General features: G+C 36.8%; 1 protein-coding gene across 7 annotated transcripts in view; it reads right to left on the bottom strand.

Moving 5' to 3' along the window:
- PHF21A (PHD finger protein 21A) overlaps nt 1-16,937 on the bottom strand; it is a 135,543-nt gene that overhangs the window by 91,167 nt on the left and 27,439 nt on the right. For 4 of the 7 annotated variants that reach the window (XM_075030766.1, XM_075030765.1, XM_075030763.1 and 1 more), the window contains exons 2-5: nt 11,855-11,895; nt 7,125-7,260; nt 2,433-2,465; nt 197-262 (exon numbers count right to left, since the gene is read on the bottom strand). In XM_075030766.1, the coding sequence (XP_074886867.1) occupies nt 197-262; nt 2,433-2,465; nt 7,125-7,178 (153 nt within the window). In that variant the 5' untranslated portion in view covers nt 7,179-7,260; nt 11,855-11,895. Of the gene's footprint in view, nt 1-196; nt 284-2,432; nt 2,466-7,124; nt 7,261-11,854; nt 11,896-16,937 lie in introns of all 7 variants that reach the window. The other 3 variants (XM_075030764.1, XM_075030760.1, XM_075030759.1) reach the window with 1 other exon arrangement.

Genomic DNA, 16,937 nt, shown 5'->3' on the forward strand with positions numbered 1-16,937 from the left:
TCCACTGATTATACTAGCTGCTTGTTTGACAGACTCACAATAACGTGACCTATCTTTTGTTGAGAAATCAAATAAAAATCCAAAATGTCTGGTTGCCCACACTTATTTTTGCACATAAAAATTTAGCAGCTTTCTTGGAAGCTGGGAAAAGAGACCTCTTTGGAACAGGGTGTTAACAATACATCTCTTTCCCTACCTGTTTCTCACTCAGAGCTGTGATTTTGGCTTGAAGTTCATGAAGCTGTTTCTTCAAATCAGCATTCTGATTAGAAAGAAAAAATATCTGTGAGAAAGATATTCCATTTGTTAACATAGAGTAGTAGCAGGAAGGTGGTTTTTTTTGTTGTTGTTTGTTTTTTGGTTTTTTTGTTGTTTTTTTGTTTTGTTTTGCATAGTGTACTAGAAATACAGCACCTCTGGATGTACAGCCAATAAAATTCAAGAGGCCCAACAAAGCCTTATTTAAGTCACTGAGTGCAGCAATAATCAGAGGACCTTTCTAGCACTCAGAGATACAACCCAGTTTGGAATGAAGATTTCATTAAAACATCCATTAGTGCTTAACACATTATAAATCACATTTGTACATTTCATCCAAGCTTACAAATTAAATGAGAAACATTTGTTAATATATAATACAATAGTATCATATTGTATACAATAGAATGCTATGGTATGTTACCTAAAGCATTCTCACCTATGCTACTTACACAAAGATATTATCATACATTTGACTGTGTAGAGCATCAGCAAACATATCTATTAAATCTTAATTGACACACATGTCAAATGAAGGCAAACATATCTAAGTCTTCATTTCCGTGTATGTTTATACCTTTAGCTGTATTTAAGAGAATTACATTTGCCTTAACACATCGTTCATATCAGCACTTTGCTTACAACAGCACTTTAAGTTTAAGATTTCAAAGCCATAAGCATCACTATAGCGATGCAGTCAGAAAACAATTTTTTACTAGGACCATGTCTTTCCTACTAAAAATAAAACAAAATAAAAAAATCCGTCCACAGTTTAAAGCCTGTGAAGCTCTGCAGAAACATGACAGGGAAGTGAGCTTCCCTGCATTTTTTCTCTTTTTCCACTTTCTTTGTTCTCATTTATGTTGTAAACTCTACATTAGATTACACAGGTTTGCTGTGCTACACAGAAGTATTAAAACATAGGACTAATGTTGTTACAGGAACTTCATGCTCAGGAAAACTTCCCTATTTTTATATTCCTCCACACAATTTTGAAATGCATTACAGTCTCAGCTTGTAGATAGTCTTCTCCAATATACACACAATTCTAGCAAAACCAGATATTGACCAGTCATCCTCCCTTCTAGTTTCCACTTATCAATCTGGCATAAAAATTCATTAAGAGCATTGGAAGCTGGGACCAGATTTACTCTTTCTGGCTCCAGGAACTTTGCATGGCTACTTGCACCATTTTCTGGCCTTCAGCAGGTATGAACTGAAAGCAGATTGCTCTGCAGACTAATCATTAGCAGACTTGCCCAACAACTAAGAGTAGTAGACCTTACCCAAATCCCATCGGAAGTTCTAGAAAGCAGATTTTTTCCAATACCACCCCACTCCCTGGTCTAACTATTTGACTGTTACAAAAAGCTGTCTTCCCACTCCACTGAGCCCAGAAAAATATACGCTCAGAAAATTACAGGGCATTTAGTATTGTAGGGGGATGGAAGAACTTAATAGCAAGCTTCAAGTAAGCTGTCTTTATCCCTGTACTCAGCATTACAGACTGGTTAGAGAACTCCACGCAACTCCCCATTCAGCACACTGGAGTGCTCAATTGCTGTACAAGATAACCCAGTCTCCTTACACAGTCATTGGGAAAGGGATGACTTCAGCTGCCTATGCAAGGAGTCCAGTTATCCAACTTCAGTAGCTCTGAAACACCCCAAGGCCAGGTGCCCACTCTGTGGACACTACAGTGCTGAAGTTGGATACCCGAGACAGGCAATCCGAACACAGCCTTAAGCTACACTATTTGGACAAATTTCTTGGTCAGAATATCCTATCTCTTCTCGTACAACTGTGAACCTTCTGATAATCAAAAAAGAAAAAAGCAAATTCAAGTAATGGCAGATTTTATAAAAGAGCAGCTCCTAACAGAATCAGAAACTTACTGCATGTTTGAACTGCACCACAGCCCACAAGAGTCACCCGATTTAAACTATTAAGAATACAAGGCAAAAAGCTCCATAAAGGAATAGGGTTTTTTTGTTTTGTTTTTTTTAAACTATCCAACAGTCATTGTTTAAAGATTTGTTCATAATGGTTTTCTTCTAAACACTGTGTTAGCAGGCAAGAACATGATCAAGAAATAGCTAAAATTCTCAAGCTTCATGCACTGTTATTTCCTGTATTCTTAAGGTAAATAATGCAATATAAAAATAAATACTTACCTGCGGATCTTGCTTCATTTGGGCAACCAATTTCTAGAGAGAAAAAAGATGCAACAATACAATGAAGATTTTCATTACAGATCTTGTTGAACAGTTTAAAATTCAACATTTTTGAAGAACGTTTGTAAAAGCAAAATATTCAGTTTCCAGCATTTCAATAGCAAGGCCTGGAATCCAGTATTATATAATTTTCAAACCCATTCTTATTAATATAGTAAAACCACTGCACTAAGCCACCACTTTTGCTCCTTCTCTTAAACAGCTCTTGAACAAGTGATGCCTTTTAAAGACAATTTCAGCCAGCTGGGTAAGATAATTTAATAGCTGTGTCTCCTCTAGAACTGCTGCCGCCTTTGCTTGCAGTCACAAGAAACACAAATCGCTGATAACCACTGCAGGCACAAAAGCTGTCTGTATATTCAAGAGCAGAATGTTTCAAGTACTAAGGGTCCGCCAGTGTGTTGGCTTGGCTGGTGCCACATGGAAGACCCATGTTCACAAGTATCTTTGCCACTTTTCTCCCTCAGAGAGAGATTGAGATCATTGTAGAAGAGATGCCCTCCACATCCAAGGGAAAGCAGACAGATAGTTACCATTCACTATTCTTCCTCCTGGCAGCTGCAGGAGAATGCTGTCTATTGCTAAGCAAGGAAGAAGTTACCAGGCTGTCACCAAAGAAAACCAGAGCCCAGAATGAAGCAATGCAAACCAAAAATTCCCAATTTCTTTTTTGGTTACAGCCTCGTTTATTCATCACATTGCCATGTCCTTTCCACACATGCAAATAACAATGTAAAGTCTGTACTTTCTTCCCCATTTCCTCATCAGAATCAGGAAAAGGACTGAGAAACAGAAAGGCAAAGCAAGCAAGAAAAATATATGTTTCATTCTGCCTGCATTGATACCAGTCAGAGAATTCAGATTTTGTCACCTAATTATCTTTATAAGTTTATTTTATTTCACATCCTAAAAATGGTATTAATTAAAAAAAAACAACCATAAACAAAGATAATCCTGCATCAGACCACAGGTTTACCTGCTGCATTTTCTTTCCAGTACTAGCCAATAGCAAACAGAGGTATCAGCATGTCTATGCTGGACAAGCATAGTGTTATATCCCATCTTTCAGAATTTTACATCTCTGATGTTTTCAAAGATTATGTCTTACGTTTAATAGCTAGTAACACACTTTTTTCTTCCATTAATCTGCCTTAATTACTTTTTGAACTCAGGAAAACACTCAAGATTCTGTGACAATAAGTTCCAAAGTTAAACTACAAGACTTTTACATAAAAGGACCTTCTTTTTCTTTTGAATCTGCCTCCTGATAATGCAAGCATGAAGGGCAAATAAGATTATGGAAAATGAGCCTTGACTCGAGTCAAGAGGAGCTGCAAGTTGGACTTGATGATCCTTACGGGTCCCTTCCAACTCGAGATATTCTATGACTGTTTCTCTATTTATCTTCTTTCTACATTTTTTCCACACCACATATTCCTCCATCAGTCATCGCTTCTTCAGACTGGAAGTCTCCTCATGCACGAATCATTCCATTGCTTTGCTCACTCTTAACACCCTTCCCTGTACTTCTCTAGTTCATCTCTATCATCTGGAGACAAAGTTTAAAACTGCATGCAACATTCAAGTACTCTGTACTGCAAGAACTCCTTCAGCAGCACTAATAGCTAATTCACAGCCTGCTATTGCAGATGTAAAACGAGGACTGTTTTTCCAAAGTGCATCACTTGGCATTTATCTACACTAAATATTATTGTTTCGTCATGCTGCCATTCAGTATCACAGGAGCTAAGGTGCTATGTTACCCTTTTGCTTACATGCTTAGCTTATTTTTCCTTGGTGCTTTCTGCCACATTGGAGTTTGACAAGCAATAAATCTGTTAGTTTTTATGCAAAGTGCTTGTACAGACTCAGTCATAAGACAATACAGTCAGTGACTGTAAACTGTTCGTAAAGTATTGCTAAATTTATGGATCACACAATACTGTGTCATCCAATCATAAGAAAAAAAATAATGTTCTTCTGCACTGACCCCAAATGCAAGCTAAATTTAAGATATTTTAAAACCTACTGATCTTTTTGCTACAAAATGAGAGAAAGAAAAGGATGTTTTAGGTTCTTTCTATGCATCAGCTCGAGGAGTCATCCATAAAACCCAACCCTTCTGTGAGAATAGCTAAATATAACTCCCTTAACACCTCTTGTGATCAAAACTATGAAGAGCAGACTGTTTCAAAATAACCTTAATTAAGTCAACACAGTAGCAGAATGAACTACTTAGATTTGATGCATCTCTTCTCAGGACAAGCAATATAGCTTTGACATGGAAGATACTTGAATATTCAAGTTGTACCCTGATAAAACAAGCGACCTGGTCAGACTTCAGGTATGGAGGATTCTTCAATCATCAAAACGAAACAAAAAAAAGTAGCTTTTTCTAAAGAACTAAACACCTCCTTTGGGTCCTTACTGGTAGTTTAAGATACACTTTGCCAAAGCAGCAGCATCAAAGCTTCGGACAGAGTTCTGGAGGTAAACTGGAATAGGCAGAAAACAAGGAGCTATTCTACTAACAAAAATAGTCATACTGAGCATCACTTTCTACAGCTATGTAAGCAGTCACAGGTAACACACTGCATGAGGAAGCTGGGAGACTTTGCTCACAGTGCAGAGCTGAACTTTGTATGCTCATTAGACACCTGTCCACCACTTACAAGGGCATGATAAACTCTGACTGTATGAGTGCTGGCAAGCTTTTTCAGAGAGTCCTCAGAAAAAGAAATACTACATAAGTAAAAGATAACAAGTGAGACAATTCTCCACAAATCCTGAGCACTGCCGAAAGAAGGGATATATTGTATCTCTAAGTTACAAAATTCAAAGATACACAATACAGTTCAAGCATTTCATTTGAAGATTTCTTTCTTTTTGTGCCAAAAACAAGTTTCATTTCTATCAGTGGCCATTTGACAAGCACAGCAGTAACCACCCGCACACAGTTCAAGAGAAGTTTACGGAAGCACCCAACATGTTGCTACAAGTGTTATTTTCCACTGTAAACATTTAGACTTGTTCTTAGCCTTAATTATGAGAATATACAGTATCTTGAAGAAAACAAGACAACCTTCTGATACAATGGCTTGACTAGCTTCACCAACTAAACTCAAATTTAATTAAAGTTGACTTCAGTGCAGAGCTCACTTTTAATGAAGATTGGACAAAGCTAAAAGCAAACAGGGTCAAAAAACCTTGAAGTTGTTAAAAAAAAAAAGTCTTTTGGGGCATTTTCCAGTCTCCATCCCTATTCATCATAATTATGAACATATGCTAAAGATTATTCAAAATTTGCAGTCTTAAAATTTTTGGTTAGTTTAGGCATAAAGGGGAATGAAGATACACACAAGTAGTAAATGCTGTTATACAAACACAAGTATGACTAGTGCTCTGATCACCATAGAGCAGATAATACTTGGAAAAAAATACTCACTGGCCTTAAACATTTTAATTTCTGCAGCAAAATGCCATGGGTAATTTCTGAATTTCCTTACCCCCATAACAAAACTTCATTGAAGTTTTGAATGCAAGGGCCTTGCAGTTTCTGAGGAGAGCAAAATACTTGTATGTAGTTCTGGAAATTAATCTTTAGCTTTTTCAAGCTTTTTTTCCCTAGCTGAAAGTTATATTTTGTTAAAGCAGACATAGCTTCATTTTACTAATCCACCCATTCAAGTTCCTGCACTATGCTCATCATTGCAGCAACTCCTGAACAAGTCATCTAGAACACTTGTCTAAACAAGTCACCAGGTTATTTGGAAACGTTTTCCAAATTTTGTATTGATAGGTTACACTGATCAGTGTAACCTATCACATATTTCTTGAATCCACTGTGTAACAGTTGCGTGTTTCAGACATCCAGCAGAAATACTTGGAGAACTGTCTTTAGAAAAGGTCTCACTGATAAATTTAACATTTTAAGTTGGCAGCTACTCTGTTTATGGCTGTAACAATTTTGTTCCAAGAATTAATATGCATATGTCCTCTTACATTTACTAAATTAAGTTTTATTATTATTATTTTTAATATTTCTCATTTGTATGTAACAGAATTGCAAACTGCAACTCTACTGCCATATAGTATCGGACAGGCCACCAGTAAAAAGACCCAACGTGTAAGAATTTCTGAGCCCATGCACTACAAGGTTTTGGTTAGCAAAACTATGTAAGTTTAGAAGGTACTAAACGAAGTCACTCCAGAAGAGAAGAACCAGATGAGACTATGCAGCACCATACACATTTTGCCTGAAAGTTCCTCCACTGTATTCTTCCATTGCCAACTGAATACTGAAGTTGGCTTCAGAACGTCAGAAAAACCTTCCAGACAGAAGTTGCTGAACTTAAGAGTTTTCAGAATGTTTTTATCACTGCTACAAAATATTAAAAAAAAATTTAAAAAAAAAATCCCCACCCACAGCCTGATATGTAGATTTTTCTAAAAAACAACAGGTGGTGGGGTCAAAATGCAGAGTATAAAATTCTGGAGTAGTTTCAAGCTTATAAAACAATTATTACTATAGTTGTAGAGCTATTACTTAATGCTACCATTAGTAGTAATACTATCAGCAATACTAATGCTGCTATTACTTGAAAGTATAAAGCATGAAAGAATACAAATTACCTGGTGAACCTGAATTTCCACTTTCAGAGCCTCCTGTAGAGTCTGCAGCTCCATTCTCTACCTTCTCCACTTTCTCTAGAAGTGTCTTTGCTGATTCTAGTGCCTTTAGTTTCTGGTTTCCTCTTTAACACCAGTGCTACAGAAAAAGAAAGGTTTTGGTTTTGTTAGTGAACAACAGAAGCCAATTTGAAAAAAGGAGATTACAACAGAGCAGGAATTCAGTAGTGAACTACATTCAACTGCAGCTTTCCAGCCTAAACACAAACAATCTTTCGAACATAAGAAGTCTGCAGGCTGTACAAAATGCCTGCCTTAGAGTCGTTAAGCCAAATTTGTTACTTCCCACATATCCCAAAGTTGACATACTTGCCCCTTATCTTAGTCTGCAGGCAGCTATTTCCTACCAATATCCTATTGCTGTTGCATATTAAATAGAAAATTTAACCACCGGGAATGTTTTAAAAATCTGTGTAGATGAGAAAATATTCTGGAGACTAAAATTCTGTAACCCAAACAGCAGTAAGTTGTTAAACAACGTACTGCATTAACATACTTCCATGATACTATCGAGCTGTTCTTAGATGGGATGGTCTGCATGCAAGTTGACAGAACAACATTAATATACCAATAACCCACTGCCTAAAGTTTGTGCTGAGTTACTCATTTCAGTTGAAACCTATTTTGAAGGAACACAAGATTGATATAACGCAGCACAAGACTTTTTCAAAGCCATTAATTTTAAAATCCTTTTAATCCTGGAATTCTACTTCTAGAACAAGAGTATGAGTTTACCATCTTCACTTGTACTACAAACTAATGCCCCCAACCTCTGACATAGAAAAGCATTATCAGCTATACTTATAAAAGCCTTGAAAGTATCAGCTTCTGAAACAGGATTAAGATTCCTGTCTATCCCATATGCTTAAATCACAATGGAACCTGTATAAAAACATCTATAAATCTATCTATACACATAAAAAGCCATTGGAAAACGTTATATAACAATCTTTCCAGTCACTTTTCCATGCAGACACCCCATATTAAAGAATTGCTGGAGTGTTAAAATAGTTCCTATTTTTTTATTTTTTGAAAATTGCTCACAATTATTGCACAGGTATTGTAGCCAACTCAGAGGCCTTCATAATGAGACTTCATTGTTTTCAAAAGGATATTGACAGTTTAGATTAGACATGTAGGCTGTAAAAAGAGAATAATTCCCATAAGTTACAGAATTTTATTTTAAAGTTGTCTCACTACAGTAAACTGAAGTGCTGGACAAGTTTGTGAACTCCTGAAAATAAAGAGGTTGGGGGTTGGTTTTGTTTTGTTTATTTAAATTAATTGTTTCTCTTTCCAAACAGAAACATGTTATAAAAAGAGAAGATTATAAAGGGGTCTTAAAAAGCATTATATTTAAATTCATTCTTTGTCAGTGCTGTCTGCTGTTAGCTTAAAGTTACTTATTTAAATAACAAAGGCCTGATCAGAGTTTCTAGTCAACACATGAAATGACCTTCTGCAAGGGCCTCTCCCACATGTGACACAGATGAGCGAAAACAGCTGCCTTTGCAGCACTACTCTCTATAAAATTGTAATTTGTATCAAGGGATACATGGAAATTACATATAGTTCCCTGTTCTATTACCACAAACAGTAATGAGAAAACAGAATCCTGGATTATTACTTCCACTCACTGACAAGAACAACTATAGCCTGCATTAAGTCCCTACCATTGCAGTTTCAAAAGAAACCATGCTTCAGAAAACCACGTGGGAGACTGGCTAATGAAAACTGGAACCCACTGCAGATGTAAAAAGTCTTTCATAAGCCTTGGAAATGCGATTTCGGGGTAGAGATACAGGCAGATATGGCCATAGTTTCTTTTTCAGTGTGTCTTCAATGAATGAGAAGGCACTTATGATGAATAGCTAGTATCACTCTGTAACTATGTATTAACTTTAAAGTTAAGTGCAAAACAGCAGAAGAGACAGTTATCTCAGTTGAGAATGTGAACAATATCCTTAACTTTAATATATGTGACTGTAAAGCCCAGTACTAGTTCATGGGAAAAATAACACTGTACTTGCGTTAAAAAAAAACAACAACAAAACAACAAAGATTGAGCAACTACTGTTAATGCACACCTTAATTTGACAGATAGAAATTGTAGTATCAATGGTTCATAAAAACTAATCCAACCTAATTGCATAGATGCCTTGAACAGCTAGAAGGATTTTTCAAAATTAATAGTTAAGAGGTTTAAGAAAAAAGTGTTAGTGCTTTGCAGAAGCAAGTGGTTGCTCAGCCTAGCCATGTTTACAGGGGTGTAGATATGAACTAATGTAATCCATTGTTGTATTGACAAACACATATTGTGAAAAGTAAAAAACCCAAAACAATTCTAGTAACATACCAATCATTCAGTTCCACCCCAAAATATGTTACAATTTCAGATTTTTCTTTCATTATAATTTAAAAAGTTAGCAGATTTTACGATTCCTCAGAATTTATTCCTTCCATATATATAAATTTGAAACAGGTGCCATACTATAACATCCTGGAGGAATTAATTTCAATTCATAAGACTGAAGCTTCCAAGAAAAGGCAAAAGAGATTAACAAACTTTTGATCTTTATTTTTTTTTTTTATTTTTGGTAGGTTTTCTAACTCTTGACTCCTTCCTACTTCCCCTCCTCCAGCATTCCCATTATAGCCTCAGAGAAACTCACTTCGCAGTATCATTTACTTCCAGTTACCTTCTGCCAGCAAAGTTATACTGAAGCACATTTTAAACATAGGGAACAACCTCCTCTTCAAAAACTAAGTGTCTGACATGTAAGGAGAGAGAAACTAACACTGCTTCATCAGTGAAGGCCACACAGTGAAGAATGATCCCTTGCAATCACCTCTGCCAGCTGCTGTATTGATCAGCTAGCAGCACCAGTGTTCTCCTTGGTAAAAAAGAACCAGGATAAGCAATTATGAGAACTTTGTTAAATTACAAATAAGATACCATATATTTGGCATGCCAGCCCAGCTGAGGCATGCATCACCACCACCTTAAAGACAAGGAAACAGGCAAAGGACAGCACAGAATTTATTACAAGGTTCTGAAGTGTTCTAAGCATTCAAATCATTGGTGGGGTGGGAGGACACATTAAATAAGATGTTCATTTAAAAATGTGGTCAAGTTGCTGATTTCTGAATACGAAATATATACAAGTTGTTATTTGGTTGTACCCCTCTAGAACTGAAACACTCTAGAACATGCACTTGTAGCTTTCCTTCCCAAACAGGAATAACTATCCAAAGTTATCCCTGTCCAAAATTCCTCTGGAGTACCTTAAACACTTCTCCAATGTTAATTTAAAAAAAAAGTTATCATTCCTTACATCCAACAAATCCTAGACTGTATTTTTCTGTTTTACGTAGAATAATGTCTAGAAATATCTATGAGGGCAGCTGGTTAAATATTGCTAATATTTCCTTTGAAAGCAGGTACAGAACTATATAAGCAAGTACTCACACACATTTTATGAGTGCAAAAATCTTGAGTATTTTTGAACATCTATTCTTTTAGACTGAACTTCAAGGGAAGATTTAAAAACTTAAGTCCAGTGGCATTATAAACTACCTAGAATACCACATCCGAAGACGTATAAAACCATTCCTGGATTAATCACAAAACATACTGCATTTTCCATTTTACTCTTATGACAGTGGAATTATTTTAATTAAAAAGCCTGTAGATGATTGAAATTGCATGGATGGGTTGGTCTGCAAATATCCTTCATCCCATTAGTTTTTAAAGGAAAACATGCAAATGCCTTGTTCAATGCGAGAATCAGTGATTTTCCAAAAGGAATGCAAAGGATTGTGGAGTACATGCATCTCTTGTACATCCAGACATACTTCCAAGCCTCAGCCAGAAAGAACACTGAGAGCAAGAGGTAAATTTGCCATTCCTTGGATTGATTTCAACCATTGGGAAGCAGCAACCCTCTATTTAATTTCTTGCTGGCATGCATTTGTTACAAATAATCCCTTATATCTTACGCGGTTGCTTCAAGACTTAAAATTTCATACTCAGATCTAAGTACCCCAATGCACTGCAGTTAAGGTAGTAGATGTTTATATACTGTATAAATATTCAGAGACTGAATGAAACCTTAAACTCTACAATAATCACATAAGTGCATAAACACTTCTCTATTATTATCTCAATTAAATACAATCCACATCAGAACATCTAAAATATCACAAAGCTATTTAAACTATGGCTATTTTGGAAACTACACTAGAAACACAGCGGACAAGATAAAAACAAAGGTAGGACCCACACAAAAGCCATTAATGCCTTCTGCATGTATGGAAGGACTCTGAATAGCTTAATTTTAGACAGAAGTCTTTCTGTGCCAAAAATCCCTTCAAATAAATTTGTTTTTCACATTACACAGAATAAAAATTTAACATTATTATTTTTTAGTAGATGAATTTAAATGTCTGCTGTACTTACAGACCCTTGGGCCCAAATCTCAGCCCTACAGTGATTTTATTTATAGGACTGGGGCTTCCATCAGTAACATTCACTTTTCAGATTTAATTTCTGAATATAAGAACAGATAGGATTTCGCTTTCAGTAAACACTAAACTTTTCCAGGAATGGATGCCAGGTCTTCATGTCATCTATTCTTAGGTAAACCATCTTAGCCTTGGGAGGAAGTACTTACCAGTTTTGAGAAAGTTATTCCCTTCAGCTCTCCACCTCCTCCTACAAATGAAAAACAACAGAAAAAAGATAATTACAAACAGCTTAACTACAGTTTGAAACAGAAAAGGACAATTCAAAGATGTGGAAAGTTGCCAGGTTAGGGGGGGAGTTATTTGCATTTGGGGGAGGGTTTTTTTGTTTGTTTGTTTTTTTTGTTTTGGGGCATTTGGGTTTTGGCTTTTTTTTTTTTTAAATGCTGAAGCTAACTATAAAATACTACTTAGAAAGAAAATCTGTTTGACATGGCAGGGAAAGCCAAGGAGACCTACAATTCTAATCTGGATTAAAATACAAACTATTGTTGTCACTACGGGAAGAAGAGATTACAGGTACAAGCTTTCTTAGTTCTGTTCAAGGCCTGTGTCCCCCTCCCCTGGGGGGAAATACCTCCTCTCCATCACATTTATTAACATCTAAATCACAAGCCCTGTCAGTTGCCACAGCCAAATATGACAAGGTTACCCACCCCAGACCTTTGCCCACCACCTCTGCTAGAGGTTATACCAACACAACAAAGATGGTAGAGCAGGTGGTGTGTCAGCACAGTCACTAGAGCTCAAATCCCAGAGTACTAATGTAAACTGAAATCAATGGCAGTTTAAGCTAATATGCTAGGTCATGAACTGTGGAGGCCAAGAAGATACACTGCCCATTACACTGCCTGTGTCATGGGAGAACAACATTTAGCAGTGGAGCAAGGTAGTACCTCTTAAATCATGCTCATACGAATCATAAAAATCTTGTGAGTCAGAGTCCTAAAAAGATAGCTAAAATATAAATGATAACATTTGCTCAATTACTTTGCCTGATGCTAAAAAAAGCCTCCAAAATACTCCAATTTTCTAGTAAAATACTAGAATATTAGCATATTTTAAGCTTCAACTCCACAGCTAACAAGATCTTCGCAGATATGTTTCTATCCACACACAAGTCATCACAGAGGTGAAGTTTAAGCCCCAGCCTTATAGATACAGCAGCAGAAAGCCACATAATCAGCTCTCACTCACTGGAGACCAGCACAAGTGGAGGAGTTTACATTTACTAACCAGTAGAACCAGGGTGCTGATGCACACCAAGAACAGGAAAGAAAACAGGAAGCCTACTGCTGGTAGTGACTGTAAGTATTGTCGCTCTCCTAGTCTCTTATTTTATGGTGCATTTTGAACAATATTACGGAAGGTTAGTTGTTAAATTAATTTTAGAGCAGTTTCAGGTTAGTTTAAATAACATCCAACTGCTAATATGGTAGGTTATGAACTGGGGAGTATGGACTGTTTTGAGGCTATAGTCAAATTAAGTGTATTTGCTCTGGATGCTACAGAATTTGAAATACCCTTATTGTTGAGGGTGCTGAAGAGATAGAGTGTGATTCTCAAACTCTGGTTGTTTCTTTGATATTAAAACATGAGTTTTCACCTTCACCTCCCACTATCAATCAGTTATTTAATTGCTCCAAAAATCTATAGAGGAAGCTCTTTCATCTTTCAAGCACTAGCCATCCCTCTTCAACAAGCGACTACAACTAATCTCCATGCCATTAATAAAAAATAACAATAATTTAAAAAATCTCACTGCTGTAGATGACTGACTCTGGAAAGCTAAACAAAATGGTCAGTACTACACATCTGCAAATACAGTCTTAGAATAAAAGAGCATGATTTTTATTCAAAAAAGAAAAGCATCAATTTACTTGTAGCACAAGTACACTCAAACTGAAGAGAAAACTGTCACTTGATAATGACAGCATGAGTAACTGTTCTTTCCTTCCTCCCACCCCTACACAGAGACTTGCCTCCATAGCAGGACCCTAGCTTCATCAAGACTGAACTGTGCAGAAAAAAAAGCTGCACAGTTACAAACCTTTGGATTGCATTTAACCACGCTGAAGGGCCGCAACCCGAGGCTGAGAACCCAGGGGCTCCCAACAACAAACTTAGGAACACTAGGAGTTTAATCGTGACTGAGTGATTTGCTGTGTTGCCTTGGAGAAGTCACTTAGAGAGGACCTAGACAGGAAATGGAAATACATTTGCATCCTCTTCTCTACATAATTTACTACAGGCTTTTTCTTAAGTGTTTAGAACAGGTTAATGTTTGAAAGTCAAGCCTTTGGAAATACAAAATATGTTAATTCTGCCCTCATGCAAGTATAGCATTTTTACTGGCATCTCTGCCTCATTTAGCAGAGAGGACAAGCTTAAAGAATGAAGTATCAGTTGAAAAATTTCATTCTGAGTTTTCAGTTTGCATGCTTTTTTAATTCAACATCTAAGCTCTACAAAAAATAAAGAATTGGTTTCCTCATAAGCAGCACACTAACAAGAGCCACAGAAAACCTTGTGCCTGATACAGGCAAGTTTTCTTAGATAGGGAATCGAGACAGAGACATGAAGAACAAACATCCAAGATTGTAAGTCCAAGCATCTTAAACAGACTTGCATTCTTCATTGCTCTTTTTATAGTAGAGAACAGTTAATGACAACTAAATCTGTAGCTGTGGTTCTTGACAATTCTCTGCATTTCTGGCTACTGTGAACCAATCCAGAATAGTATTAATGAAAAAGGTAACAGATAAAATCCACTCTATAGATGAAAAGAGATTATTTCTTGTTCACAGCAAGAATACATAGACAAACTCACACTGCCCTTCTCACTCTCACTACAAAACACATTAGAAAGTTAAGATTAGACAGCTCACAATCACTCATATCAATAGAGAAGTCTGAAGAGTTTAGCATTTTGCAGGGTTTCTTAGAAAAACTTCAGCAAATAGAAATGTATCACAAAACCTCAGCTATTCATTTTACTGAGGTTGCCTTTTGAAGGCTCTAGAAACACATGCTGTAAGCTCCCTGAGATATGAGTCTGCATGGCTAGCTCTCCAATTATTACAGTATGTTCTACAATATTTGGGGTTCTTTAAAACCCCAGCTATAGGAGTCATATTTCTGCACTACAAGCTAAAACCAAAAAGCAATTAAAATTAGCATTAACCAAATAAAACATCAAAGTTTTAGAAATACATTTTTCTTAGTGAGATTGATTGTTAAGAATGTGATGTCAGTGTTACTAACAGGAAGGGTAGTTTGATATATACATACACTTAAAGTAGTAATATCCCCCACGCCCCAGATAAAGGCTCTTAACCTTTTCAATGGCTCTATACAACATATGTCAGGAAAAATACACCACCATTACCAAAACAATCATATTCTGCAGATCAACTTTAAACTTTTTGTCTAAGTTTGTAAATAAGGCGAAAAGTTACTCATTTCATGGGACCATTATGAAAACGAAGACCTCAAACACGGAACTCCTATGTTTAAGGCTTGGTAGCCCCTGAGGACATCAGAAGAACTACACATGGTGGTTAAACATTTTAGCATACAGCACCTGAAAGTTTAAGACTATTTAAATGCTAAGTATCTGTATATTAAGATGTTTGGTTACATCAGCCAGATACTTATTATTACCTTTAAGTTACACAATAAAGCTTATGCTACTGTAACCAGAGACTCATTTGGAAAAAATGGGAGAAATGAAGTCACGTTTAGCCATTTTTTGTTAGCATTTTTCCTAACTCTAGAAGCTAGCACACATTTACTGTTAGACCACGTAACTTTAATCAGGAACTTTTTATGTGCAGATCACATTACAATATTTAATTATGTAATTTTTACTTTTTGCCAATAGGACCTTGGTCTTGTTCAATGCACAGGATGCACTCAGATGAAAAAGGACTAATTGTGCACAGGCAATTGTAAGCCTGACATTCTTTGACACTTCAGAGCATTGGTTGACAATATTAAAGATAAAGCATTCAAAAATTATAAATCAGTATTTTTTTGGTACAAAATACACTGCACACAGAAGGGATTAAAAGTTTTCTCTGGACCTCTGTCTTTAGATGTGAACTCCTCAAAGTAACAGCTGTCCTTCCTATATTTGAAAGGCATCCTGTATATAGAAAGGACTCTCAGTATTTTCTAGGAAAACAAGTCTTAACAGTTACTTCACGTGATTTTCAAGGCAGAAATGAAACAACTTATATTCCTTAAGAGGACAGGATTTCTGCAGTTTCAAGAAAAAGACAGACCAAACACAGCCCAGACAGAGGTATACAAGCTATTTCAAATTACATTATTATAAGGCTCACGTTTCAATGACCATCGTTAGCACCGCCGATGCTGTCGCTTCCATGACTAAAAACAAGCCTCCTGTGTGCTAATGTAGGGAATCTGATCTTGCCATTGTGCTGCAGCTGGGAAAACTCCCAGTCAGCCCCAGCAACACGTGCCAGGCAGGTGGTAGACGGACCAACAGGATTGCCCAAGATAAGTGAGACTGCACTGAAGTGTACTAGCCATGCTTTCCAGTTTGTCTGTCTGCACAACTCCTTTGTAACTTCTCTCTCTTCCTCCTCCCTATCCCCACACAATACTGGTAGACAACTCCCACTAAAATGGCCAAGGACCTTCAGTTCTGCCCCTGAGATCCTTCTGCTGCTACGATTAGCCATGAAACAGATGCAGTTTGGAGTTTAAGACACGAGAAGCTGATTTCATTTGGGGATAGACTGCTTCACCTTCTCTACAACAGTTTATAAAACCATCAAACTAAGTTTAAATGGAAGCGTGCGACACCATCATTCATCTTCGCAGAAACAGTACTATATTTAACATACAGAAAATGAGCTAAAAGACTCATTACAGCTAAAAGACCATCTCTATTGTAAAGGCAAAACCACTTCACAAGCTGATTTTTAAAGTATCAACCAAAACTTGCCATGGCAGTCAAACACACGTGAGCAGATGAAGACTACCCTCTTAGCTCTGCTTGTCCTATTCACTACAGCTCTGACAGGCATTAGTAACTCTTCCTGAACGCAGTCTTTCCTGGCATCTAGGGGGTGGGGATGAGATCACACTCTCTAGCAAAATGAAAAACCACATTTAGCCTAGTGGAAAGTTAGCACAAGTATGTTTTAAAATCTCAGGATCACCTCTCTCACCTGAGCAGATTTAAGGTATTCAGCTTTGCAC

Source organism: Buteo buteo, chromosome 6, assembly GCF_964188355.1.
Source record: "Buteo buteo chromosome 6, bButBut1.hap1.1, whole genome shotgun sequence".
In the NCBI taxonomy this organism is placed as follows: Eukaryota; Metazoa; Chordata; class Aves; order Accipitriformes; family Accipitridae; genus Buteo; species Buteo buteo.